The following is a 27,644-nucleotide window of genomic DNA, read 5'->3' on the forward strand; positions in this document are numbered from 1 at the left end:
CTCAGCTAAGGGTGAGGCCTTGTAAGTCTCTTCCCCCATTCATCTTAGAATGTTGACAGGCTTCATTTTGTGCAGATAACCATAACTGCTGTTGATAAGACCGTGGCCATGCCATGTCCAGAAGACATCTTAAAATCCTCTCCGCATCTTCTGTCTGTTAAATTGTCTTCTATTCCCCTTCTCTAACGTTACCTGACTTGGAGTGGTAGCAGGCTGGGGGCCTTGAAAAGAGGTCCTGTTTAGAGCTGAATGCATAGAAGTCACTCTTGGTACCATGACCAGATACAAGTTCCTGCCTTAAACACTGCCCACTGCAAAACAAAACTTCTCTGTCCATGGCTGAGCAGCATTAATCTATAGGTATAGACAAATATTTTAGAAGACTGTTTGACATTGTGTTCATTTTATAATCGTAAGTGACATGAATCTTAAAGTCCGGTGCATATGCTTATGGGTTTGTAGTCTTAGTAGTCTTCCGAGTAGCTAGCTGTCTATCTTAGCACTGCTTAGAGCTAAGCAATCCATTTCTGAAAGCATCATAGGATCAGCATACATGCCCTATAAGCAATATTGCAAACCAAGAGCATCTAGAGAGGCCTTGTAAGAAGTTGAATCTTCCAACATAGCTTCAAGATATTTTGCAAAATGAGCATATCTAGAGTTTGGGGCACTTGGAAGGCACAGTTGTCTGTAGTGTTTAATATATGTGTGTATATACATATATAACCACATGCACAGGAAATCACTTACCAAGTGATGAGTGTAAAGTCCTCATCCCCACATCTTACCCGGGCTACACCTCGCGAAGCTCCTAAGAACAAAGCTCAACAAAGTCAGATGCTCCGTACATGACTTCTAACAGATGAGTATTAAGATGGGCTGACGAATAGATACTGCCCGAAAGGCCTGCTATGCTCGGCTTGACCAGCGTATAATATTTGTAGGTTTGAGATGGTTTTGCTCTCATCTTGAGATCATAGAAGAAAACATCTGGAAAGATGAAAGAAAAACTTGGAAGAAGTAAGGATTTTTTTTTTTCTACAGAGTTTTAAGAATAAAGACCAGGAAGAAAGATGTACTTTTTAGTTTTTTATTCTCTTAAGCTTTTTGAGGATCATTGCCAGCTTATTCATCTTTGAATCTCACTGTCTGGTGTGGTGTTTGACACATTGTAGAAGCATAATAAACATTGAATCAGGTGACTGTTGTATTTTCTATATTAGATCTTTTTTTTTTTTCTTCTTCTGTTGTTAAGGTAGAAATTCCTTGAGGATGATGAAAACACCTGAAAATATTAGAAAATACTATTGACTTTCTACATTTAATACATTGACTGCTTGAATTAAGTTTGTGAAATATATAAACTGGTAGACTGGCTATTTAGTAATTACCAAAATGTAACATCACATATCTCAATAAAATAACAATGTAAGTGCCCATAGTGCTCAAATGCATATTGAATAGTTACAGTTATCTGAATTGTGAATATATTAGTTTTAACCCTTGCAACACTAATAGGAATTGTAGTTTGTAATCAGTAGTGTTGTTGGCAGTTTTAAAAAAGGAGAACTTACAGAGCAGTGTGTAAGACATTTATCCAGAGTCATCCTGGAAATTGCAAACAAACTTTAGTTTCAGTCCATCTTTTAAACTGAATTTTAGATGCTGAGAAAATTTTCTTGAGAAGATAAATACATTCATTTTCCTTTTGTTTTTAGGTACAGAGTAATACAACCTATTGAAGTAATAATTTTAATTTTTCCCCCATACTTGATATTTTGTATCTCCCATACTTGTATTTACAAGCCTAAGTCTAAATCATTGTACAGTGTTAACTTGTGTTGCATTATCTAAGTGTGGGGCAGGGAAGGGAGAAAAGAGAGGGAAGGGAATGAAGGAAGGTTTTTTTTTTTTTTGGCCTGGCATAGTAAGTACTTTTGTCGTGGCTGTGTTAAAATAACTGAAAGAAATGAGAAAAAGCAAAAGCATTTGTTTCCCCTCACCATTTGAGAGGGTACAGTCTTATCACGGCAGGGAAGGCGTAGCTGCACAGTAGCTCAGATAAGGGCATTGGAAACGTAAGGCTGCTGGTTGCATCACATCAGCCAGCAGGAATCAGAGCAACCTTGGCTCAAACCCTGGCTCTAATCCTCAGTGTGCCTTCCCAGCAGTCTGCTTTCTCCACTTCTGTCCACCTTTTAAAGGTTCCCAGAGCAGAGACACCAAGAGGAGACCAAGTATTTAAATACACACGCCCATGGGCAGCATTGTGAATTCAAACCATGATACTCCATAACTGGCTCCGGGCCATCTCCTAATACAGAGTGCATTCAGTTCAACTTCTGTACTTTCACAGTTCCAACACTGCAAAGTTCCACACTTGCTGCTGAAACTGAAGGCAGACTCCTAGCTCCTGTAAAATAAAGAGCAAGTTAGCTGCTAGGAATGTGCAGTAGCATAGAGTAAACATTCTCGTTCTAAACAGGAAGGATGGGGTATACACAGGAAGATGGAAAACCAGCAGGGCAATGTGCTGCTCCTGGTAATGGCATCTTGGCTCCCAGCAGGCTTTGCAGCATGTTCTTTCCTTCTGAGCTGCAAATCTTAAATATAGATAGTAACTGAACCAGACTTCTTTAGATATTTCAGCATCTTCATATAAAACTCAGATGAAGAAAAATGCATAAATGCCCATTTTTTTTTTGTCAAATTTGTCACATAATTCTAACTTGCTAAAACTTTGTGAAGAGTCACTTCTGATTCTATAAAGTCCAGTACTATTTAACACTGCTAAGGTCTTGTGTGGGTATACTGTAAGTACTGTTAGTAAGTCCAATCATTTTAGATTTCTCTGCTTGCACTTCATTATTCACTCTTATAAAAATGTATCTGAAGGTATAGTTTTACTCTCAAAAGATAAATGCTTCTGTGTCATGGGAGTAGGACTCAGTGGCAAAGCACCTACCCAGCACACACACGCTCTGGGATTAGTCCCCAGCAAACAGAAGATTAACAGCTTTAAATACATGAGGTTTTGAAGAAACAATATGGCAGCTAGACTTTCAGGTCTATATTTATGTAGTTTCACCTAAAGTTTTCTACAAATGAGTAATAATTATAGAGATACAGTCTATTGGGTTGAAAATAAGTCATCAGTTATAAGTATAAACAGGAAGGCATTTATTCCAGTGGGCTGTTTGTATGGGTGAATATGTGATGGGAGCTTCTCATAGGCTTAGACTATGTGTTTTCTGGGGTTGCTTCGTGAAAGATGTTAACTAAACCCTGAATCTGTGTTTAATAGTAAGTTCCTGGTTTCACCACAGCCCTCATTTTTCCCTAAAAAGCAGCCTAGAGAGTAGTGATGGAAGTAAAATAATATTCTGGGCCATCTGCATTCACATATAGTAGAAAACTATTTACTTCCATGTAAGTACCAGCATAGTGTGCAGTCCATTTCCACAATGTAAGTCTCCAGACTAGTCAAGAATTTCATCCCAAAGACTGACATGATAGCCCAGGTTAAAAGCACTGACTGCTCTTCTAAAGGACCCAGGTTCAGTTCTCAGCACCCACACACAGTTAGCATCTCTAACTCCAGTTTCCAAGGGATTTAGCGCCTCCTTCTGGCCATCTGGACAATAGGTACACAGACATACATGCAGGCAAAGTACTCATAACACATGAAATTAATTTCAAAAGAAGAAAAGAATTTCAGCCTAGCTTTACTGTTTTTATTTGTGACTGGCATATTCTGGTCTCACTAAATTTTACTAATCCACATTCTAAACTCATTGGAATGTAGTTTTTCAATGATTTCTGCATGGCATTCATCCTTAGTACCCTGTCATGTGACTGTATACAGCCAATAGGTTATCTTTTGGGCAGTGAAGTAAAGGGAACGTGAAAAAGAGAAGTTATAGCTCAATAAGAGAAGCTGTAAAGTAGGCATCCAGTACAAGTCCCTAGTCCTTCAGTGTACCCAGAAGTTAGTTCTCATAGCCTTTGCAGGTAGATAGTCTGTGTTAGTTCAAAATTAAATGCATGTTAATGAAGTTTAGTTGTAATGTGATGATGTCACATGAAATATTCTTTCAGAAGGTAAACGTGGTGATGTATGCCTTTAATCCCAGCATTTAGAATGCAGAGTATGTGGATCTCTGAGTTTGAGGCCAGTCTGTTCTACATCAGAGTGCCAGGTCAGCCAGGACCACACAGTAAGACCCTGTCTCAAAAACAGACAGACAGACAAAAGAAGTTCCTTAAAGAGCCATAGAGTACTAAGACGATTGTTTGGATCAAGGAAGGCAGTTTTTGTGGTGTGTATGCTCAAGTTTGTCACTGTTGCTAGAAGAATAACAAAGAATATTTTCATTGGCCCATTACAGTTGTATCATTAGCCTACAGCTGTATCATTAGTCTCCCCTTGACAATAGCAGTAGGTAATGAACTAAGCTGTTATTCATTCTCTGCCATCTGCCCTTGAGGTCATTTGCATAGTGCCTTTGATCAGTGCCCTTATCTTTGCATATTATTTACATAGCTTAAGTAGGCGGAGAGTTGGAGAAATGAATGTGCCTTAAATGACCACAGTTTTCTCATACCATCACTGGAGCATTAAATAGTTTTGTCTTTTGACTAAAACCTCTTCAAAAACAAAATTAAGCTGTAAAATTTTCTGAATCTGAGTACCAAATAATGGCCATTAAAAATACTGATTACTGCTAGCATCTAAAAGATGAAAAGTTTTCATGGCAAAATATTATTAAAATATCCATTTTTTTCCACCCAATTATGGCTTTGGCAAAATCTCTGTTAATGCTGTCTTTTCAATTCTGCCAGTTCATAGAGTGATTTCTACCTCTCGTTTTTCTCCAACAATACTTAATGGCACACCAAGCAGTTTTTACAGGGAATTTTCCTTAAGTGCCCATCTTTGGAAGGAAATGTATTTTCAAGTCCTTTGAAAGCTAAATCAACATATAGTTAGAATATGTATCTTGAATAGGTTATGATTATAATGTCATAATCTAGCAAACAAGAGGACAGGTTTACATTTAGTTGACCTCACTTTTACAAAAGATAGATTCATAAAGACTTCAAAAAGGAATAATTTTTCACTTAATAAGTAAGGGTCATGTCATGAAGACCTCAGTTGGGAATGCTGGGAAAAGGTTTCTAACAAAAGTTTAGTAAATAGTTAGTTATTTTATTGTTGTTTGTCTGCTTTTAAAAGGGATATCAGCATAAGTACAGGTGTCTGTTAATATAATGGATTTATAATTTGTAGTATCAACTTGGGCCAGATCTTTTTTAGTTTTCACTACAAGTTACCAATGACTCTTGTGAGCAGCTACCCTCTTTTAGATGGGCCCCAGTCCTGTAAGTTTACTGATACAGAGAAACTATTTCAATGTTTAGGAATTAAAATACCTATTTAAAAAATTGAGTCTTTTAAAGTAAACATAATTGAGAAGAAATTTAGTGTCTACATCTAGTTTCTTACAAAAAAAAATAGGCTGTTGTAAATTTTTAGTAGAAATCTCTGTGGGCTTTAATACTTGATGTTAGGAGCCAGCAAGACTGGAAAGTGGCCATAAAATTGTGATTTCTTGTGGTCTTCAGCTGTGTGTTTTTCCTCACTATAACTACATTAGGACAGAAAACAGCAACCACAGGGGGCCAGGCAAAAAACGTACAGATGTGGCACACATCTGTAGTACACCTCTAAAGTAAGATACACTCATCAATGTGGAAACATGTATACTACACAGAGCACAATTATGGGATTCAGGGCGTTTCTGAGAGCCAGCGTGACTCTATATTCATGAGTAAAAATAGAGCAAGAACTAGAATTTTTTTTTTTCTCTCCAAAATCTCATGGGAAGCTGCAGCAGTAGTGCTGAGTGTTTTATGGGCTAAACAATAAAATTCAGATTTTACCATGTCTCTCTGTCACGGTCAGACGCCAGCCTCTAGTAGCGACATTCCCACAGTAACTTGTGTTTACTCATTTTTTTATGATTTCATTAACTTGCTGAGCTTAGTACACCAAAGGTTTAGACTTGTCATAAACACCATATCTACAACACCAAGGAAGTAAGCTGAAATAATTCAGTGAGTACCTAATACTGATTTGACTTGAGTTACATCTATTTCAGTTATTTACATCACTGACCAAAAAAGAGCCCCTTTAAAATATTTAACATTAAATGTCTAGCTTTTTCTTAGCTCACTGAAATGCTTTTAAGGCTCTTTATTGCTTATTTATATGGGGAAAGCCCTAATATTTAAGCACCCACTACATATTTCATGCAGGATGTGGAGATAGTTATTAATCCTCGTGTTACAGATGAAACTTAGTGAGGCTCAGTGGATAACCCAAGACCCCATAACTAACTCAAGTTGGAGCCATCCAACTCCCAAGCCTATGCTTTAACCGCTTCTTCCAACATTCCGTCCTTGTTTAATGTGTATGTTCTTTACAGTTCAGAAGTATTTATAGACTGGTGGAAAGACCTTCTTGTAAATTTGGAAGTAACTTCATTAATTTTATAACTTTCTTAAAGGCAGTGATATTTTACTTTCCTTATAGGAGCTAGGTAAATTTTGTATTTTAGCTGATTTCTAAGATGTTGTTAATTATAAAAACATACACTGCGTTTCACCAAGGAAAATTATTATAAACTATAACTATGGTAGTTCTTTTAGACAAAAACCTTAATACAGGCTACTTTTGTTAAAATTGTGCCTGTGGTATGGGGGGGGGGGAATACATGCACATGTGTGCATATAGAGACCAAACATTTATGTTATTTGTCTTCTTATTTTGTTTTCCAGCCACACTTTGACAGGGTTTTTCACTGAGCCAGGAAATAGGCAGCTAGACTGTCTGGGCAGGGACCCCTCCCCCAATATCTGCTTCCCTAGTTTAGGGATTGCAGACATTCACAGCTGTACCCAGCTAGTTACACTGCTGCTAGGAGTCTAAGTTCAAGTCCTCATGCCCAGCACCAAGCAGTGTCCCAGCTCAGACAGGCAGATTACTGTTCTACATACCTGAGATATACCAACTGGCTTACGGAGTTCTTATGACTTCATTGTGTCTGGAGGCCCACTCTTCTGATTCATTTCTTGATGCTATAATTTTGTTTGTTTGTTTGTTTGTTTGTTTGTAGGCAGCTTAATCTGTAACTTAAGCTGGCTTGGAACTCATCCTATAGTGCAGGGTAGTCTCAGACTTGTGAAAATCTTTCTGATTCAGCCTTCTGAATACTGGTATTGAGACAGAGGAACACAGGTTTAAGCCAGCTGGAACTATGTAGCAAGACCCTGACACCCCACCCTGGGGTTGAAGGAAGCACCCTGATTAGTAACAGTAGGCTTTGAGTATTGAAGTTACAGGTTTATTCATAGGAGTTAATGGCAATAGGCTTTGAGTTTTGAGGAAGTTATGGTTTATCCATAGTCAGAAGTCCCTTTACATAGGCCATTTGCCTGTCAGACTCCAGAGCTCTTACTCATGTACTTCCTTCTGGCAGATGTATTATTTATGAAGAAAATTGTTCTTCTTTCATTAAAGGGGAATTTCTCTTCTTTAGAAAAACAAGTTTTTTTTTTTTTAAGAAACAAAAATTTGCTGGTTGTGGTGGCACATGCCTTTAATCCCAGCACTCTGGAGGCAGAGACAGCAGATCTCTGTAAATTAGTTTAGCTGGTCTACAGAGTGAGTTTCAGGACAGCCAGGGCTATGTAGAAAGAAAGACCTTGTCTAAAAGAAGAAAAGGAAAAAAGAAGGAAGGAAGGAAGGAAGGAAGGAAGGAAGGAAGGAAGGAAGGAAGGAAGGAAGGAAGGAAGGAAGGAAAGAAGGAAGGAAAGAAGGAAGGAAAGAAGGAAGGAAAGAAGGAAGGAAGAAAGAAAAGAAACAAAACTAAAATTCAGATCCTAAACTGTTAAATATATCTTTTTGTAGTTCTTTTTAAGTTGAACTAGTTTGGGGCCAAAAATTAATGCAAAAACACAGAAGGAACACAAGCATGTTTGGATCAGTGTCACTTTTTAATTCTCCCTATTTAGGGTGGGGAATGAAGAACCAAGTAGCACACAGACTTCAGATCAGCCAGTGCTGTGTGGTGTTTCCACGTAGGGACTGGCTTCATGCTTGACACAGGGAAGCACGTTTTAAAGAGGAGAAGGGGGTGGGAGACGTATGAATAGCCTAGTTTTAAGGATTTTGAAGAAGATTATCTAAATATCTTTTCTTTGTGCTACATTATGTACTTGAGTATATAATGTACAGTCTATAAGTGATCATTTTAGAGATTCCAGTGTCAGATCCAGAGCCCTGAAGGCCTGGGAGGAAGACAGCTGTCCTAGACTGTATAAGTGACATTGGCTTATTCAGAGGTTCAATAACTATCTTATTCATAATCAGGCGCTCAGTTTGGTAGTACTTTTCTTTTTTATTTTATATTAACATAATACTTTCATGAAGCTTAATACTTTCCTTCTAAAACTTTGACTTTAAATAAAGGGAAACTGAATTTGAAATCCAGCATAAAGAAACTCTGGTGGTCGTTTTGTTGAAGTGTTCTGACCTCCTTGTGGATTTGAAGCCAAGAGAAAACTAGCTGGTTCTTTCTGAAGGGAAACGGAAACTTTACTGAAAACCAAAAGCATCCACAGAATAAATAATTATTTTGCTTTATCCCAGCATTCAAACATGAGATCATGTTTCAGTGTCTCTGAATCATTAGAGAAATTTGCCTTCTTCCTGAGTAATTAAGGTATAACTTTCAAGATCATCTCTAATAAAAGACTAAGTCATCCCCAAGAACACCCACAATGTTTTTGTATTGGTGGAAATCAAACTCAGGGCTCTGGGTATGCAAAGTAGGGATCAACCTTCCCAGCATTTTTTAAAAAAAATATTTCTAGATTCTGATCCTGAAATAAACCTCTTGTGCTTGCATCGAAAGAAAAAAAAAGAAAAAAAGAAAAAAAAGGAAAAAAATTTCTAAAATGTAAAATACTGACATAAAGTTACAGGATCAGAGCTAATGCAAAGGAGGTATCAGTTACTGTTAAATATCAGTCTAATAGGGAGGAGACCAGTATCTTAGAGTCAAGATAAAGGAATACCCTTTTCCCCAACTTTGGTAAGGATACCAAAACATATATTTGCATGTAAGAACTAAAAGCATCTGAGATAACACTCATAAAACTTTTCTTTAGTATGGCAACCTTTGGAATTTATGGAAGTTGAAATTGTGTATGTCACTCTAATAAAGGCATTTGCATACCTGGTAGCCAAAAGAGTCTGTATATAGCCACAGGGAAGGACATTAAGAAGGTGATAAGCACACACACACACACACACACACACACACACACACACACACTAAGTGTATTTCACTGTGCTTTAGAAAGATGATGTCTCAAGGAACAGCTCAAAGTAGAGGAAATAGGATTTACCCTGTGATGACATTTCCGTAGTAGGAAAACGACTTTTAAATCATGCATTCGTTTACCTTGTAATCAGTGTTAGAGTGTGGAAACCTCAGGCTGCAGAGATGGTTCGGCAATTAAGAGCCCTGACAGCTCTTCAGAGGACCCTGGCTTGATTCCTAGCACCCATATGACATCTGTCTGAATTCCAGTTCCAGGGAATCCAACACCTCTTCTGACTTCCTTGAGCACTACATATACGTGATGCACACACATATATGTATCGTGCACATAAGACAATAAAAATTAAGGAGAAAATGTAAAAACATAAAAATTGAATATTGAACCATTCCCCTATGCTGCTTATTCTGGACTACATGAGTCTTAGATCTAATGTACTGTGGCCATGAGTACTGAAGTGTATGCAAATAAATCTGATAGGAGAATTTTCTTCAATATTTATTTTCTTATTTTAGTGTAATCAACTATCGTTTGGTGGCTCTGAAGAGTAAAAAAAATAATATGAAAATCTCTTAGCTTGACTGTCAGATCGTATAATACATCAGGGACTCAAGGTATACTCATGGAAATAAACAAGTATATTAACAGACTGGGTATGGTCAACGTTTTCTGTCTTGTGTCTTTGACTCTGCTTTGGTTTCTTACAACCCCAGCACACTTGCTCCTTGTACCTGCCTGTGTTTCCTTTCTTCTGTACATCTCTGTACAAGAAAATAGATATCATAGAACAATTCTGAGACAGTGCTACCAAGCAGTCACAGAAAGAACATACAAAAGCTCATAGAAAGCTTCTTATTGTATTTTTGGTAGTAAGATAACTTTCTTAAAGAATCCACGTACAGTGGCATTCCCTAACTTATCTAAGATAAATTTGCATACATTTTGACTGTTTGTGTTTTTGTAAACCTACAAACACAAGGTTAGAAGGTTCTCTGTTCTAGAAAGTTCTCTGTGCTCGTTACAGTCAGCCCCTTTTCTGTAATTTCATTTTGCAAATCTGATATACAATACGCATGAAAAAGTAACTTCATACCCATCGTCCCTCCCTTGACAGCATTTTCATGTTCCTTGTCATGACTGTGTTCCTCAAATATGAGTGGAGACATACGGCATTTGTCTTTTGGGGGCCGGCCTTTTGTATGTGACATGATGTCCTCGAGGTTCATCTGTGTTACAATACATTTCAGAATTTCCTTCCATTACATGTCCCTGTATACTACTTCATTCTGTTGGTCCAGCCCCCACTGAAGGACATTGGGTTGCCCTGTACCTTTTGATTACTGTGACTAACCCTGTATTGAGCCTTTATGTCTTAAAATATTTATTTCTTCAACCCTGTTTTACTAGTCCAGTAGCATACTTCACTAGGTAGTTCAATATTAATATACATGTTTTGTGCTCTCCTTTTTCTCCTTATCTCTCACTTTGATTTATAATTTTGTGCAGTTATGTCAATTTCCCTGAACCTGTCAAAAAACATTCTTATCTCTATTATATTATATTTATCACTGTCACTTGATTCTTGCTTGTAGTTTGCATTTCTCTGCCGAAATTCACTATCTGATAGAGCTTGGTGCCTCCTCTTCTAGCAAGACTTCAGGCGGCCATTTGCCTTTCTTGCTCAGTATATGCACCTGAGTAAGAGCCTGTGTATGCTTCCACTTCGGACAGTGGCTTCATTTATTGTTCTTTGGTACACGCTGCAACCTGTTGATGAATAGTGCATAAGAAGTAACAATGGCTTAAAGTCCCTTTATCCATGGGGGATTGGTTCCAAGCCCCTTTGTCAAGATAAAATCTGTGGCTCCTCAAGTCCCTTATGTCAAGTTGAATGGTATTTGTGTATTTACCCTTCTCTACACTTAATTTTATATGTAATAGACTCATGTAGTATATATGCTATATACATAATTAACACTTTATTATTTAGGAAATAATAATAAGTCTGTTTATGTTCAGTACAGACAAGGTAATTCTTCCTAATCTTTCCAGCCAGTGGTTGAATGAGTCCACAGATGCGGGATTCATAGATATGAAAGGCCAGCTACTGCGTTTCATCTTCTACTTGGGTCTGACTTTTGTGTTGGTTTAGGAGTTATGTCATTCTACTCGGAGTTTAAACTAGATTTTGGTTTTGTTTATACTTTCACCCACCTCTAGTATTAGCTTGTGCTTAGTGTCAATGCTGACCTGCTAGAGAGATTTTTCCTGCATTTCCTGATACCTCCTTAGCTTTTGGGTTGTCTTATACTTTATCCCTTTCACATGGAAAGTTGCTGTCAGCTTGACAGTAAGGACACACCTACCTTGTAGCAGCAGGTGAATTCAGTCTTGTTTATTGGAGGGTCTTCTATGGGAGTTTCTTACCTCTCTTAGAGACTGGAAACCCTAATCCTGGACAACTTTCTGCTCTTCTAAAGTATAGAGATTTGTCTCTTGTTTCCCAACTGTAATAGGTCATTCTCTATGTCCAAAGAAGTAGAGGTAACAGTTTGAGATTATCTTTTCCAGGAGACTAAGCCTAAACAGGTTTTATAGCCTTCATGTAGTGATGGCGTCTGTATCCATCCCCCTCTTTTCCCAGTCTTTCCCCTATGCTGCTTCTGATAGAAGATGAGCTGACGAGAAAGTGTAACACCTCTGCCCAACTATGTGCCTCCCTGGTCTTAGAAATGCTCTTTTGGTTTTATTTTGATTTTTGCCACAGGGTTTATCTGTGTAGCCCTTGCTGTCCTGGAACTCACTCTGTAGACCAGCCTAGACTTGAACTTGATCCTCTGAGTGCTAGGATTAAAGGTGTGTGCCACCACTACCCACCCAACTAGAAATGCTTTTTAAATAGCTTTCTTGCTCATAAACAGATATTCCATGCATATAATCATATGCATTTCTTTGTTGACATAGAAAATAAATATATTTACCTAGATTTAACCATAGCATACTGGGCATTTGGGATTATTCCTTAAACTTAAGCCTCTTTGAATCTAAATAAACAGCAAACTTGAAGATACTGGATGTCCTGGCTAATTTTTTTGTCAGTTTGATACAAGCTATAGTCATTTGAAAGGAGGACCCTCAATTAAGAAAATGCCTCCATAAGATCCAACTGTCAGGCAGGCACTTTTTTTTTTAAAACTTACTTTATATCCTGCTTACTGCCCATCTACTGCCCCTCTCCCAAAGCCCTCCCCGTTTCCCCACTCTCCCATCTGCTTATCCCCTTTTCCTCTGCACAAGTGGTACCTCCCTTGGGTATCCACCACCCTGGCATGTCAAGTCTCTGCAGGGCTAGGCTCATCCATTTCCATAGAGTCCAGACAAGGCAGCCCAGCTAGAAGAACACATCCCATAGACAAGCAATGGCTTTAGGGATAGCCCCTGCTCCAGTTGTTCGAGACCCGCATGAAGACCAAGCTACACATCAGCTACATATGTGTGGGGAGGCCTAGGTCCAGCTCATGTATGCTCTTTGGTGATTCAGTCTCAGAGAGCCCAAGCGTCCAGGTTAGTTGACTCTTGGTCTTTTTGTGGAGTTCCTATCCCCCCTCCCCCTTCAGTCCTGGCATCCTTCCCCCTATTCCATCAAGAGTCCCCCAAGTTCCATCTACTGTTTGTCTGTGGGTGTCTGCTTCTGTCTGAGTTACCTGCTGGGTGAAACCTCTCAAAGGACAGCCATGCTAGACTCCTGTCTGCAAGCATGACAGAGTATCATTAATAGTGTCGGGTATTGGTGCTTGCCCATGGGATGGATCTCAAGTTGGGCTGGTTATTGGTTGGTCATTCTCTCAGTCTCTGCTCCATGGGGGTGCCTGCATTTCTTAGAAATGGTATAAATTTTGGGTTGAAAGTTTTGTGGGCGGGTTGGTGTCCCTATCTCTCCACTGGGATTCCTGCCTGGAAACAGGAGGTGGCCACTTCAGGTTCCATATCCCCAATGCTGTGAGTCACAGTTAAGATCACCCCCATTGATTCTTGGCCACCTCCCTTATCCCAGATCTCTGTCATATCCTGGAGCTGCTCCCCACTTCCCCATCCCCATCAGTTTCAGATTTCCATTCATTCTTGTGGCCATCTGTCCATCTATGTCAGGCATCTTTCTAATGAATGATCTACGGGGAAGGGCCCGGCCCATTGCGGGTTCTATAGGCCTGGAGTTCTATAAGAAAGCAGGCTGAGCAAGCCATGGGGAGCAAGCCAGTTAACAGCCCCACATGGCCTCTGTATCAGCTCCTGCCTCCAGGTTGTAGCCCTGTTTGAAAGTTATTGTCCTAACTTCCTTCAGTGATGGACTACAATGTGAAAGTGTAAGCCAAATTAACCCTTTCATCCCCAACTCGCTTTTGGTCATGGTGTTTCATTGAAGCAATAGAAACCCTAACTAAAACACTGGAAAATCCTAGGGTTAATTGGAAAATGTTGGGCTACTTTACATATATACTTAGATGGTCATATCTCTAATAAGTACATTGGTCATATGAGTTAGGTTCACCCTAAGGATCTCATTTAAACCTTACTTCTCTAAAAACCTATCTCTAAATACAGATACTGTGATGATCTAAGAATTAGGACTTTGGTATATAAATTTAGGTTGTGGGGTTATCTTTGGCTGCATAACAGAAGACCCTGAAAACCTAGTTCAAATGTAGAGATCCTGCAGAATGACCAGGTCCAGTAGAGCATTCTCTAGCATGTAGTAGAGCATTCTCTGCTACATGGAATGTTCTGCGTCCTTACCAAGTACTAGTCATGCGCAGCTATTGTAGCTATTGACTGATTGTGTGAAGTGTGCCTAACAAGACCGAAAAGTGAAATAGCAACATGCAGCTAGTGGCTAACTAACGTTGTTAGTTAGCATGTAAAGACTGGAGGATCAATATAGTTGACAGATGAATCCAGTATCACAGATATAATAATTGAAATTAGTAGACATACCAAATTCTTAATAGATTTTCTAGCAATAGAATATAAAATAAAACTGAGAAAGATAGCATATTATAGCACCTTCATTCTTTCTCTATAAGATGGTGTGGTTCGTCTTTAGAATGGCATTGTTTCCTGACAAGTAGATTTTAGAAATAAGTCCTTAAAGTCATTTTCGTTTTTAAATAGGTTTGATATTTGCTTATAGCAACTTTTCAAATTAGTTCAATAAGATGTCAATTATCAGATTGACATTTAAATCAGCCCATTTAAATGAAACACTTCTTGGGGAAAACTGGTAGGTGGTTTTAATACAAACTAATTCATTTAGAGCTGGTGAATAGTTCTATGTTTTTTCTCAGAAAGTCTAAATCTAAAATGTCATTCTACAAAGGAAGAACTTGAAGAGAGTTTCTTTTTTAAGACAAATAGTTTGCTAAATTGATAGTTTCACTTATTGCTTCACTGTGTTGTTTAACTGGTTAACTTTAGATTTACTGTAAAGTTATAAAAAACTGCAGTGTCCCCATATACCTCTTACCACGTGTGCCTTAATTAATGCCTTGTATGATTCTGATATAACCATCAAACCTTGGGAATCAGCACTATTGCAATGCTACTGACCAAGTCTCTGCTTTTCACTAATGACCCTGTCTTTTCTGTGTTGTTTCTTTGGCAGTGCTGGGGATCGAACCCAGGGCCTCTCTCATGCTAGGCAAGTGCCTTACTGCTAAACTTCACCTGCAACCTCTATGTTTCTTTTCTGTTTTGAAAAACTACCCAAGGATCCGACAGTGTATTTTCTCCTTGATTCTGGTCCTCTGTCTTTTATTTGTATTTATAAAGTATTTTGATCAATTATTTTGAAGACTGTCCTTAAATTTAGGATTATTTTGTTTGTTTTTGGTTTTGCTTATTTGATTAACATTTAGAGATTGTTGGTTTTTTTTAAAAAACTGTCACTGAAAATGACCTGCTGTCCCTCTCTGTCTTGTGAGGGGTATGATGTTAATGTATCTTAAAACTGGCGTTAAACTTGAGAAATTTTGTTGATGGAAACTGCTTTATATTATATAATAAAATCACTATAAAATAGTTCATGAAAACATATGCAAGATGATTCTCCCTTGGAAAGTTAGCAAAGTGATTATCAAGTATTATCAAGAATTTCCAATGAATACTATTGCTTTGGTAATAGAAGTTATTAGAACCAATTTCTTGATTTAGCCTCTTATGAAATCATTTTATTATATTATTATAATAAATGTTTTATTGGAACATTTAAAAATTTTAATATACAGATACAAATCAGTAATTTTAAAAAAAAAATACACTACCTGTTCCAACCTAACTGCCATGTAAGCATCCTCGTTTGTTAGACTTTGGTTCCCTTAACAATATCATACATAGTTAGGTATTATTTTTGGCTTTGGGTACAGTATATATTAATGTATAGCTGTATCACATTGATCTGTTCCATCATTCTGCTAAAAGTATTTTTGTTGTTTTAATGTTTGGGTTTGTCTTTGAAAGCATTCTTAGACTGTAATCCTGGTAATAGAACTAAATATTGTTGTACATTCCAAAACAGAACTCAGTGAAATGATCAAGTGTTCTCCTGTTTCACTTTAGTTCAGCAATCAGCAAACACTGGGAGGCTGAACTAGCCACCCTCAAAGGGAACAATGCCAAACTCACCGCAGCCCTGCTGGAGTCCACTGCCAACGTGAAGCAGTGGAAGCAGCAGCTTGCCGCCTATCAGGAGGAAGCAGAGCGGCTGCACAAGCGGGTAAGGACAGCTCTGCCAGGACTGGGGTAGCAAGTTCTGTGGGAAGGGAAATTTGCACGTAAATGCAGCACATGGGGACATCCTCTGGGGATATTCTTTGGTTATCAGAAAATATATATGAGCTAAGTTTCAGCTTTTGCTGGGTCAAACAATATTCTTCAAGTTTAATGAGAGTGAAGACTACACAGCTATTGAAAGCAAATGAACTGATTGTAGTTCCAGCTGTGCCACATTAGCTGCATGCCCTTTGGGATTGTCTCTCTTTCAGCTCAGTATTTTAATCTATAACATAGTTTCTTGAAAGTTAACTGAGATACTTAACTGACAGTTAGTTGTACTAAGTTAAAAATACATTTCTCAATGCCAGTCAGTGGTGGTGCATGCCTTAATCCCGGTACTCAGGTGGGAGGGGTAAGCAGATGTCTTTGTTCCAGGGTAGCCACGTCTACACAAAGAAACCCTATCTCAACGAAAAATAATTATAACAGAATACATTTTTTTTTTTGTCCCAGCAGAAAAGTGCTTAAAGGTATTCCTAAGTACTTGGGCATATATGGTAGGAAGATTTCTTAAATTCAGAAGTTCAGCCGGGCAGTGGTGGCGCACACCTTTAAACCCAGCACTTGGGAGGCAGAGGCAGGCGGATTTCTGAGTTCAAGGCCAGCCTGGTCTACAGAGTGAGTTCCAGGACAGCCAGGGCTACACAGAGAAACCCTGTCTCGAAAAACAAAAAAAACAAAACAAAAATTTCAGAAGTTCAAAGCCAGCCTGGCCAACATCCTATGCAGTTCCTATGTATTGAGTATTTAAGTAGCATATGATTATACAGACTTTTGAGTTGCAGTCAGTAAACATTTTTTATTATCTTACTTTTGTTTTTAGTAAAGGAACAATTTGAAAACTATTGGTAGAATTTTTTAAATAAAAATTAGTAATATTAGAGATTTGAAATAGAAAATCAAAAATCCCAATACTGCTAATATTAGCAAGAAAACAATTTCTTAAAATTTCTTTGTATTGGAAACATAGAAATGCATTTACATCATAGGAAGCAGGTGTCACCAATGCCCCTTTTAAAAAAGAAACCAAATTAGTGAGCTCAGCAGGCAATAGGGGATGGGCTGAGTAGCAGAGCAGTGTTGAGCAGAACAGAGCCAAGATGGCAGACACACGGGAAGGAGAGGACTAGAGGCCCGAGGACAGACTTAGAACAGCATGGATAATACCCTCTCCTGTGCATACAAATTAACTTTCAATTTACCACATGAAAAATTGTAGAGCTCCGGGCAGTGGTGGCGCACGCCTTTAATCCCAGCACTTGGGAGGCAGAGGCAGGTGGATTTCTGAGTTCGAGGCCACCTGGTCTACGGAGTGTGTTCCAGGACAGCCAGGCTTACACACAGAAACCATGTCTCGGGAAAAAAAAAAAAGAAAGAAAGAAAAGAAAAGAAAAATTGTGGAGCTCTGTTTGTAATACATGAATATACTTAGTGATAGTAAGATAATTTTTGTAGTTTTTTATCTCAATAGAAACCTAGCTTAATGGCAAATTACTGATGGTTAATATCCATTGAAGATCTATCATATTCCCTTACTGTGTGATCCTTTCCTAGAAAGAAGGTTCGCAGCAGTCCGTTGAATTCAACATTAAAGAATTTATTTAAAAAAAAAAAAAAAGTGCACATCTGTAATCCTATCTCTTGAGAAGTGGGGCAGAAATCCACAGTTCCAAATAAACAGTCGGCAGTTTTTCTGAGTCTGTGCACTGTGTGTGTGTGTGTGTGTGTGTGTGTGTGTGTGTGTGTGTGTGTGTAGAGAGAGAGAGAGAGAGGGAGGTAGGGATGTTTTATAAAGTCTTCTAGTTCCTTTGAAGAGTGTTGGGTTTTTTATTATTATCATCAGCAGTCAAAAGATCCCTTGAATTTGTGGAACTGTGAATTTATATACCAATAGATTTAGTTTATTTCAATTTTTTTTTTTCAAATCTTAGGGGGAAATAAAAACTTTAGCCTAGTTCCACTCAGTCTTTAGCTTTAAGATATAACCCTCTTGAGGTTTCCCTGGAAAGCTTGAAGTGTTTTTAAGGTCTTGTTCATTTGACAGGATTTTAAACTGCCTTCTCTATGGCTGGTACCACCATGGCTCAGTCCTTCCAGTGTCTGTCTGGATTTTTCGGCCTCCACTTCCACCACACCCTTAACCCCCCACCCCCATGTCTTGACCCTAACTGTGTACTCAGCTGTGAAGTCCATTAAAGATTTGTGGAGGTCTATTTGCCTTTCATTTAATTCCCTCAGTTTTTAGCTCTTCCAAAATGTTTGAACTCAGGAAAATAAAGCTAAAGTTTCAGCTGGAGTGTATCAAACAGTACAGCCATCCTGGCAGGTGCCTTTAGACAGGCATGTATAAGTCATTGACACTTAGTGTGACTGCTTTAATATAGTTGGTTGTTTCTATGTTTTGCTGTTGTGTTTCTTGATTTTGTTTACAGGTTTATTGTTCTTAAATCTGTGGGAAAGGTTGTTACTAGCACTGAAATTCCCTTAAAGAAATTTGTAATCAGTAACAACTGCTATATATTAAATAACAAAGACTGTTTTAAGTGTGTGAGCATGTGTGAGTGCGTGCATTTAGAATGTCTACGTAGGGTTCTGGGTGAGTCTGTGTGGCTCCCATGTTGTGGTTTTGGGGACTGAAAGTGGGTTATCAAGTTGGTGTGGTAGTTGCTTTTACCTGCTGAGGTATCATGCCAACCCATTCCCATTATTTTTTTTTTTTTTAATTAGATACTCCATTTTGTGAACAAGGGAGAAAAGAACTTTGAGGGTTCCAGCAGAAGGGATTGGCTTTCAGAAGATAGGTGCTGAATTGAAAGTTAACTACCCAAGATCAGAATGGTCTTCAGAGGATACTCTAGTCATGTCAAGAAGATAGATGCACCTGATTCATTCTTTGGACAAAGAGAGTTGCTACTATTAGAAGTGTACATCTTGGCCAAAATAGATGTTGAGAGAGGTCGCAGCTAGTGCTTGAAAGGCCCCAGGACTGAATTTACCACTGTGGTCTGGTGACGCAGCCAGACCAGGCGTGCATCGCTGCTTCACATATGCAAGGCCCTGGGTTCAGTCCTCATTAGTGAAAAGAAAAAGGAAAAATATTTAGTATTATAGAAAGCAAAAGACATTGAATGTCATACAATGAAAGATTAATTTGTTAGCAGTTACAGACTCTAAGAAGAGAGACCACAGTTATAATTGAATCTACTACAGGAGCATTTGCATTTGTTCAGACCTAAGCAATAAAGGTCGATGTAAGGAAGTATATTGATACCTAAGTAGAAAGGAAGGTTGGCTGTGAAAAATACACTTCCAGAATGTACAGGGTGATTTGCTATTTGTAAAGTTTAAGGCAAGTTTGCTTTATTCTAGTCAAGCAGACTTTGAGAGCCTGGCGTCTAAAGCATGGGAAAAGTTGTCTGTAAATGTTTACATGATTTCCTCTTGTGTTAACTAGGGGTGGATAACCTTTAAGGACACTGACCTTTTCCTACTATATTAAAGGGGTGTCAAGATTTCATTACAAAATTATATTACTTGTAGGGTCTTGGTAAATTCTTTGTGACTGAAAAATTGTTCTCTTTCCCATAAGAGGCACACTTGATATGAAGTCATTATGATATCCTAGTTTTAAGGTATTTTTAAGCAATCTTTCCTTTTAGATTCTCTTTTATTTTGGAAATTATTTTTTTTAAAAAAATCCTTACTTCTAAATGCTAGTTTTGAAGATTACAAAAGGGAAGAACAGATGATTGTATCTATACTTGTATAAATGTTTTAGGTTTTGTTTCTTGAGACAGGATTTTTCCGTGTAGCCCTGGCTGTCCTGGACCTCACTCTGTAGACAAGGCGGTCCTCGAACTTACAGAGATCTACCTGCCTCTGCCTCCTGGGTTATGGGATTAAAGGTATGCACGACTACCACTTGGCTATCTAGACTTCTATAAATTTTAAGGAAGACTCTTTATTTAGAAATTTTTCATAGTGATTTATCACTTGTTTTTCCTAACCTGTCTCTGAGCAACACAATCCATCTAATAATCTTTTGGGTTTTGCCATTGCCCAAATTAAATATTTATCCTAAAAATGTATTTTATGCCGGGCGGTGGTGGCGCACGCCTTTAATCCCAGCACTTGGGAGGCAGAGGCAGGCGGATTTCTGAGTTCGAGGCCAGCCTGGTCTACAGAGTGAGTTCCAGGACAGCCAGGACTATACAGAGAAACCCTGTCTCGAAAAAACACAAAAACAAAACAAAACAAAACAAAATGTATTTTATGCTGAGAATCTAATAGTCTTTTATATAGTAATTCAGCATTCATTAATAAATGTCTCAGGGGTTTACTATGACCTCAGCAGAAAGCCTCTGAAATTGCCACTTAATTTAACCTGTGCTCTCTGTCACTTGCAGGTCACTGAACTGGAATGTGTTAGTAGTCAAGCAAACGCTGTGCAGAGCCACAAGACAGAGCTGAATCAGACCGTGCAGGAACTGGAAGAGACACTGAAAGTAAAGGAAGAGGTAGGCCCTACCATTTAAGATAAACTTTTATTGAATATTATGAAGCTTGTTCATTTTTTCCTGCTCTTGTTTTTGTTCTTTTTATTAATTGTATTGAACTATGGTGTTGCCTTTTATGAGAATTGTATTTATATAATCAACAGGAAACCATTAGAGATTAAATGAATTTTTGAAAATTCTTACTTTCTTTGGTTTCTATAGTCAAAAAGAGCTATTTTATATACCAAGAGAAATTATTTTATCTAAAACTTAAAGCTATTTATTGGTCAGATTACACTAGTTGATAAAAATCATTCCGTAGTTCCAGAACTAGGGGGCTGAGGCAGGAGAATCTTGAGTTTGAAAGCCAACATACATAGTGAGTTGCTACATAATGAGTTCAAGGTATAGACTACAATGTGAGATCCTGGCCCACTCGCAAAAAAGAGAAATGGAAACCCCTCTGTTTCAGGCAGTATACTTCTAAGGACACATACACCCTCTGAAAGTCAATAAAGGGTGGTGTCTGTCTGTTTGTTTGTTTTTAATTACTGTTTCCTAAGAACTAGGGTATAATTTCAGGGAAAAATTAGTTCTTCCTTCTTTTTATTGTAAGTTAATTGTTGTTAAAGATACTACGTTACTACCTTACCTTTTCTAGGAAATAGAAAGATTAAAACAAGAAATTGACAATGCCAGAGAACTCCAGGAACAGAGGGACTCTCTGACTCAGAAGCTACAGGTAAGCCGAGACATTTATTGATTTTTATACAGAGAAGCAGTAGTCATCCTTTCACAACATAAGGACTTTTTTGAGCCTTCATTTTTATACTTTTTCTCATTTTTCTTCTAGTACCTCTGATTCATGCCTAATGTTCACTCTTCTAGACATTCTTTGATTACTTCATTAGGTAGTTTGTAATCATTAAAGATATTTTTAATTTTTCTTACTGAAATACTTTGGAAACTTCTGTTTTTGTCATTAAAAGGTACCCTAAATTTAAGGGAAAGCATCTCAAACGGAATTAATTTAGTTTAGGGAGCTGCTGGTGTTTGTGTTCTGAGCTACTTTCTGAAATTTGGCATTCCTTGTGCCTTAATGAAACAAAAATTAGTGCCTTTTCCCTGTCTTTGGTCTTAAACAATTTTGTCCACTTTTTTCTGCATAGGTAACATACTTCCTGATTGTAATTGACATATATAAAAGATAAGTCAGGTGCTTTTCTCCTGTCCCTTTTATCTCCACAATAAATAACACAGAGACATGGTATTTTATTAAACACTCCAGGCACTAAGCTGGGCAGGCTTGACTGATTCTAACCCCACTATGCTGGCCTGGCCTACTTCCCAGCCACGAGTCTTAGTCTTAGCCATCTCAGTCTTGTCCTGGCCGCTGCTGCTCCATCAGTGTCCTCATGCCCACTTCCCTGGTGAGTTGCTCCAGGCTGGTGCCTCATGGCAAATCTCTCCCTCACCTAAACCCCTATCTTTCTCTGGGCACAGAAGTCCCGCCTTACTCCTACTCAGCTAATCGGCTGATCAAGTCTTTATTAACCAATCAGAAGTTGATAGAGAACAATGTTTTTACAAAATAGTGAGTGAGAAGATGCTTTGTAATAATGACAATAACAGAATCTAGACTACACCCAGATCTCCTAGTATAGTATTCAGCATTTGAATACATACTGCACAGAACCATCCTCAATAGACATGCATGCATCCCATGTTGGTGGGAGTCAGATTTAGAAAGATTTTTCAAAATTCATTACTAACTGCCTTTGCCAGCTTAAGCTAGTTGCCTCAAGAAGGGTTAGAAGCACTTTAGAATAAAAGCAGGAGTATTCACCAAGTAAGCCAATTGAAGAGGAACCTAGGAGCCCAGAATTAGGAGGAGGAGCAGTGGATAAGAAGAATCAGCAGTATTTGCTCGCTGTGTACTGATACTGTGCTGTCAGCACATCATAGTACAATGCAGACGGACCTGAGGCTTGAAGAAAAGTAACTTGTCCAACCCACATTTTGAATATCATAATTTAAGTTTTAATTTCCAAATTTTAATATTTGTATATTTCTAAATATCAACGTATTATATGCTTATAAAAATGTTTATTTTTTGTTTTCTAAAAATTCTTATCATACAGCAAAGCATGTGGCATTACTTTATCCACTGTTTGCTTAAAGATTTTTTTTTTTATTGTGGCTTTTTTTCATCATTCCTATTGGGATGGAAATTTATGTTGTTCGTGTTGTATATAATAATGATGGCCAAGTGAATCCTTTTATGCTAGTCTTACTCTGTGATGATTTTTTTGAGATAATTAAAAAGCACTGCTTGGTACTAGTGTCTTATGCTAAGAAATGCCCATCTGCAAAGCAGGCTCTCCTCTGAGCATCAGTTTCCCCTTGTAAGAAACAAAGGGAGTCGCTCACTTTTATTCATTTCTGTTTATTTTATGGTGCTCAGATTGAGCCTGGGGCTTTGGCATGGTGCAGGCTGAGTAAGCACTCAGCTGCTGAGCCTCGTTCCCAGCCCTGTTTCACTCCCCCACTCTGTTAAGTTACAGTTTTTTTTCATTATGAGTAAAGCTGAACAGTTTTTCATGTTTATGGCCATTTATCATTTTTATAGATCTTTAAACTTTTCAAACTTTGTGTGTATATATGGTGTGTTTATATGTGTGTGTATGTGAAGCTCAGAGGACAACTTTGTGAAGTTTGTTTCCCTTTCATCTTTCTTTGGGTTCTGGGCACTGAAGGCTGTCATAGTTGTGCAACTGATACCTGCTGAGCTGTCTCACCTGTTCTTTCTGTCTGTCTGTCTGTCTGTCTGTCTGTCTGTCTGTCACCTTCATACATCTTTGGGGTGCCAGTTGAGCTTTCACCTTAAGAGCACATGAGCTGTCTCCGGACTGTGACAGCGCATGCCTTCAATCCCAGCATTGGGAGGCAAAGGCAGGCAGGGGCAGACAGATCTCTGAATAGATCAGCCTGGTCTACAGGGTGAGTTCCAGGACAAAAAAACCAAGACAAAACACCCTCAAGCTGCCAGGTCTTCGTGTGCCTGCCTTTCCCTGTTACTGAGGTCTTGGCTCAGATGTTAACTCTTACAGTCTCACTGTTCAGGTCCCTGAGTGCCCCTTTCCAAGTGTGCTTCATGTCTGTCACCATGCCTCATTCCTGCTTTCTACTTACCACCATTTGAAACACTCTTGTTCACTCCAGTGCATTCTGACGTTTCTATTTTGAAGTGTTAGAGGAAAGCTGCAAGAATAAGTCAGTTATATGCCTTTCCCTTGCTTTCCCCAACGTTAATATTTTTGCCCTGTTTATCATTTTGTAGTGCCCCTCCCTCCTTCCATCCCTGGTTCCCTCCCTCTGCCTCTGCCTCTGCCCCTGTAAATACTCTATTACTGCTTTTCTAAAACTAAAGATCTTCTCTTACATAACCATCAAAATTATTTATCCACATACCTTAGTCAAATGCTTATAATTATCTTAATCTTTATAACAAAATTTACAAATTGTTTTTCAACCCAGGACCCATCCATTCCAGGTTCAGGTGTTCTGTCTGGTGGCTGTGTCTGTTGTTCTTGTGAGACAGCTTTGGCCAAGGAGAAACCCTTCAGTTTAGATCCTGCGCTCCTCATGGCCATGTCATTCTTTGAAGAACTTTACATTGCAGAGCAAGTGGATATTCCAGGCTCATCTCACTGTTCTCATCCATGGACCTAAAATTAGCCGTTTTTCTTCCCCCGTTTCCCTCTGTGTGCATTTGTGGTCTGTATATGTACATGTTTTTACTGTGTATAGATGCGCATGCACATGTGGAGGCCTGTGGTTGGTATCAGGAATCTGTCCTGCATTGCTTTCCAACTTAGTCATTGAGACAGGGTCTCTCAGAAAACCCACAGCACTCCTATCTGGCTAGACTTGCTAACCAGCTTGCTCTGGTAACCCTGTCTTTTAAGGATGGAGTTAAAACTGTCTGCCTTACCTACCCTGCATTTATTTACCCTGGGCTCTGGGGATTCAGACTCCAGCCTGTCACCTGTAGTGTTTGCACCTTTGAACCTGACATGGGCACTGGGGATGGAACTCTGCCCTTGATTCCGGCCTTCCTCCTAGATCTCTTCATACTTAGCCCTCATCACAGGGCTGTGAAGCTTTGCCGCCTGAGTTCTAGACAGGCAAATTCAGATCAGCATGCACCCAGTCACGACTCTTACAGCCTTACTTTTTTATGTGTCACTTAAAATTACTTACTCATTTTTAAAATGTTAACTTAAGCGTATTGGTGTTTTGCCTGTGTGTATGTCTGTGCACCACATGTGTGTACCTGGTGCCCCTAGAGTCCGTAGAAGGACTAGCGTTGGAGATGGTTATGAGCTGCCATGTGTGCTGGAATCAAACTCTGTCCTCTGGAAGAGCAGCCAGTGCTCTAAGTGCTCTTCCCTGCTCCAGCCTTTATGAGAAGTCTCTTTCCAGTTCTGCTTCTCTTGCTTTAATAAGTTTTGGGCGTGGTTTGTTTGAATGCTGTGAGGACTTCTTTCTTTTTTTGTTGTTTTTTTGTTTGTTTGTTTGTTTGTTTTGTTTGTTTTGTTTTAAAAAGTTAGATTCACCAAGATATTTCTCAAAGTGATTATTGAAAGTCATTTTTCTTCAAGTATTAGTTGGCCATTTTAATTTTCTTATCCAGCTGAGTGTGCTGTACACCCTTAATCCTGAGAGCAGCACATTTCTGTGAGTTCAAGGTAAGCTTGGTCTGTGTCAAAGTACAGGCCATCTAGGGCTACATAATGAGACCCGATGTCAAATAATAGTAATATCAACGATAGTGTATAGCCAAGACCTTCATCTCCAGTTCCTTTAGTGTCTGAGCTCAGTGTCCGAGAGCCTCACTTCGGTTCCTCTAGACATACCAGTGCCAAAAGTTAGTAAAACATGTCACACATGGAGTTTAAGTCTCCTTACGGGTCATTTTTCTTTTGCAATGTATCTAATTATATGTAGTTGAATATTTTTGTCTTCTATTTCAATCTCATTTTCTGTTTTTTTCCTACTTTATTTTGCTTTTATTCTCTTGAAATTTTTATATATAATTAAGGAATAATAACTGAACTTATACGTGTCAGTAAAAACTATTTTTGTTTTAATTTTATTTTAGTAGGGACCTTATAATTCAATTCTAGTTGCATTTTCACATTTTTTTGTTTAATTTTCATTCGTTTTTCACCAATTTAATTAACTCTCCCATTTTTGAGTGTATTTTTATAGCATCTTTATTTTTTATGTAATTTTTTTTTTAGATCTATTTGTTTTTATTTTATGTTTATGGGTGTTTTGCCTTCATGGTCTGCCTTTTTGTATAATGTTTGTAGTACCCTAAAGGCCGGAAGAAGGCATTGCCTGCTCTGGAACAGGAGTTACATACTGCTATCAGCTGCATTGTGGGTACTAGGAACTAAACCCAGGTCCTCTGGAAGAGCAGCCACGTGTTCCTAACCCCTTAAGCTGTCTCTCCAACCTTTGAGTCCCTAGTTTGGGTGCCCAGTTCAAGCTCTTTTTTGAGTACTTTTGTATAAACTTTAGTTCAACCTGGAGTATTGTGTTAATTTTTTTCTGCTTCATAGTTGGTTTCAAGATTTTTTTTGTTGTATTTTCTATTGTTTTTTATATCTTTGCATTTTTGTGGACAGAATGACAGTTTAAGGTAATTTATAAATTTGTAGTTAAAAGCATCCTCTTCTGAGGAGTAATAGGAAATAGGTTGTGTATATTTCAGCGTTTTACTTTTTCTTTATATAACAAGGGCTTAAACTTTTTGTTCTGTTTCTTTTGTCCTTGTTGTTCCTCAAGACTCCTTGCCTTTTATTCTCTTCTGAAGAGGTGTTGCTTTGCAAGACTGCCTCTCAAGTTTCACATGGAGTTTTCCCTCAAATGCAGACCTGTTCTGTCCTTCCTGGCTTTTGTTTTAGGGTTAGGCAGTAGCAGAGGTCTTCCTCTTTCCCAGCCCCTCGCTCTCTCTGTGACCATGGAAACAGACCTACAGACACTGTTACATTCTCTGAATGACAGTGATTTGATGCTTGTATTATTCTCTGTCTTGTGTGATGTTGAAGTCCTGACACTTGCACAACTTTATTTTCGTTGTATGTTCCTGTGGTTCATGGAGGATGGCTGGCAAGTGTTAGTGTACAAACTCATACTACTTTGTCCACTCAGAAATAGCTTCAACTTCTTTATTGCTAATATCTTCTTTCTAGATAGCATAGTGCTTTAAGTAAGGACCATTTTACTTGTGCTGAATATTTTATTCCTACTGTCTACTAATAGATGCCCAACAATTAATTGTTAAATAACTTCTTCAAAATATATATATTTTTTGAGACAGGATTTCTCTGTGTACTCCTGGCTGTCCTGGAACTCTGTAGACCAGGCTGGCCTCGGACTCAGAAATCCGCCTGCCTCTGCCTCCCAAGTGCTGGGATTAAAGGGGTGTGCCACCACCGCCTGGCAACTTCTTCAAAATATTTACATTTCTTTTATACATTTTTTCTGTGTAGAAATGAGTTTTTGATGCTTTTCTTATTGATTAAAATATCCTGTTAAATGTAAATGTTAATAGTCTAATGAAACATGTATCTTAAGTGCATACTTGATATCTTAAGTACAAACTGTGAAGCAGATGTCAATAAGACAATTTTGGTATGGCTTTTTTTAGATTGAATGGTGTAGGATTTAAATGTAGTAAAAATTAAATATACATGGTCCCCTTGGTCATGGTTTTAATATGTAATTTTTGAAAAAAAAAAAAAAAAAACTCTATTTTGAGTCTGTTAACAAAGGAATTTGAGATTCTGTAAAGTACTTTTTTTTCATGTGCACCATGAAATTGGTGGCCCTTGTATGCCT

General features: G+C 38.3%; 1 protein-coding gene across 2 annotated transcripts in view; it reads left to right on the forward strand.

Moving 5' to 3' along the window:
- Homer1 (homer scaffold protein 1) overlaps positions 1-27,644 on the forward strand; it is a 110,510-nt gene that overhangs the window by 67,933 nt on the left and 14,933 nt on the right. The window contains exons 6-9 of one of the 2 annotated variants that reach the window (XM_076927153.1): positions 15,068-15,103; positions 16,021-16,177; positions 20,643-20,753; positions 21,394-21,474. In XM_076927153.1, coding sequence (XP_076783268.1) covers positions 15,068-15,103; positions 16,021-16,177; positions 20,643-20,753; positions 21,394-21,474 — 385 coding nt within the window. The remainder of the gene's footprint in view (positions 1-15,067; positions 15,104-16,020; positions 16,178-20,642; positions 20,754-21,393; positions 21,475-27,644) is intronic. The other variant, XM_076927154.1, reaches the window with a different exon arrangement.

Source organism: Arvicanthis niloticus, chromosome 29, assembly GCF_011762505.2.
Source record: "Arvicanthis niloticus isolate mArvNil1 chromosome 29, mArvNil1.pat.X, whole genome shotgun sequence".
Taxonomy (NCBI): domain Eukaryota; kingdom Metazoa; phylum Chordata; class Mammalia; order Rodentia; family Muridae; genus Arvicanthis; species Arvicanthis niloticus.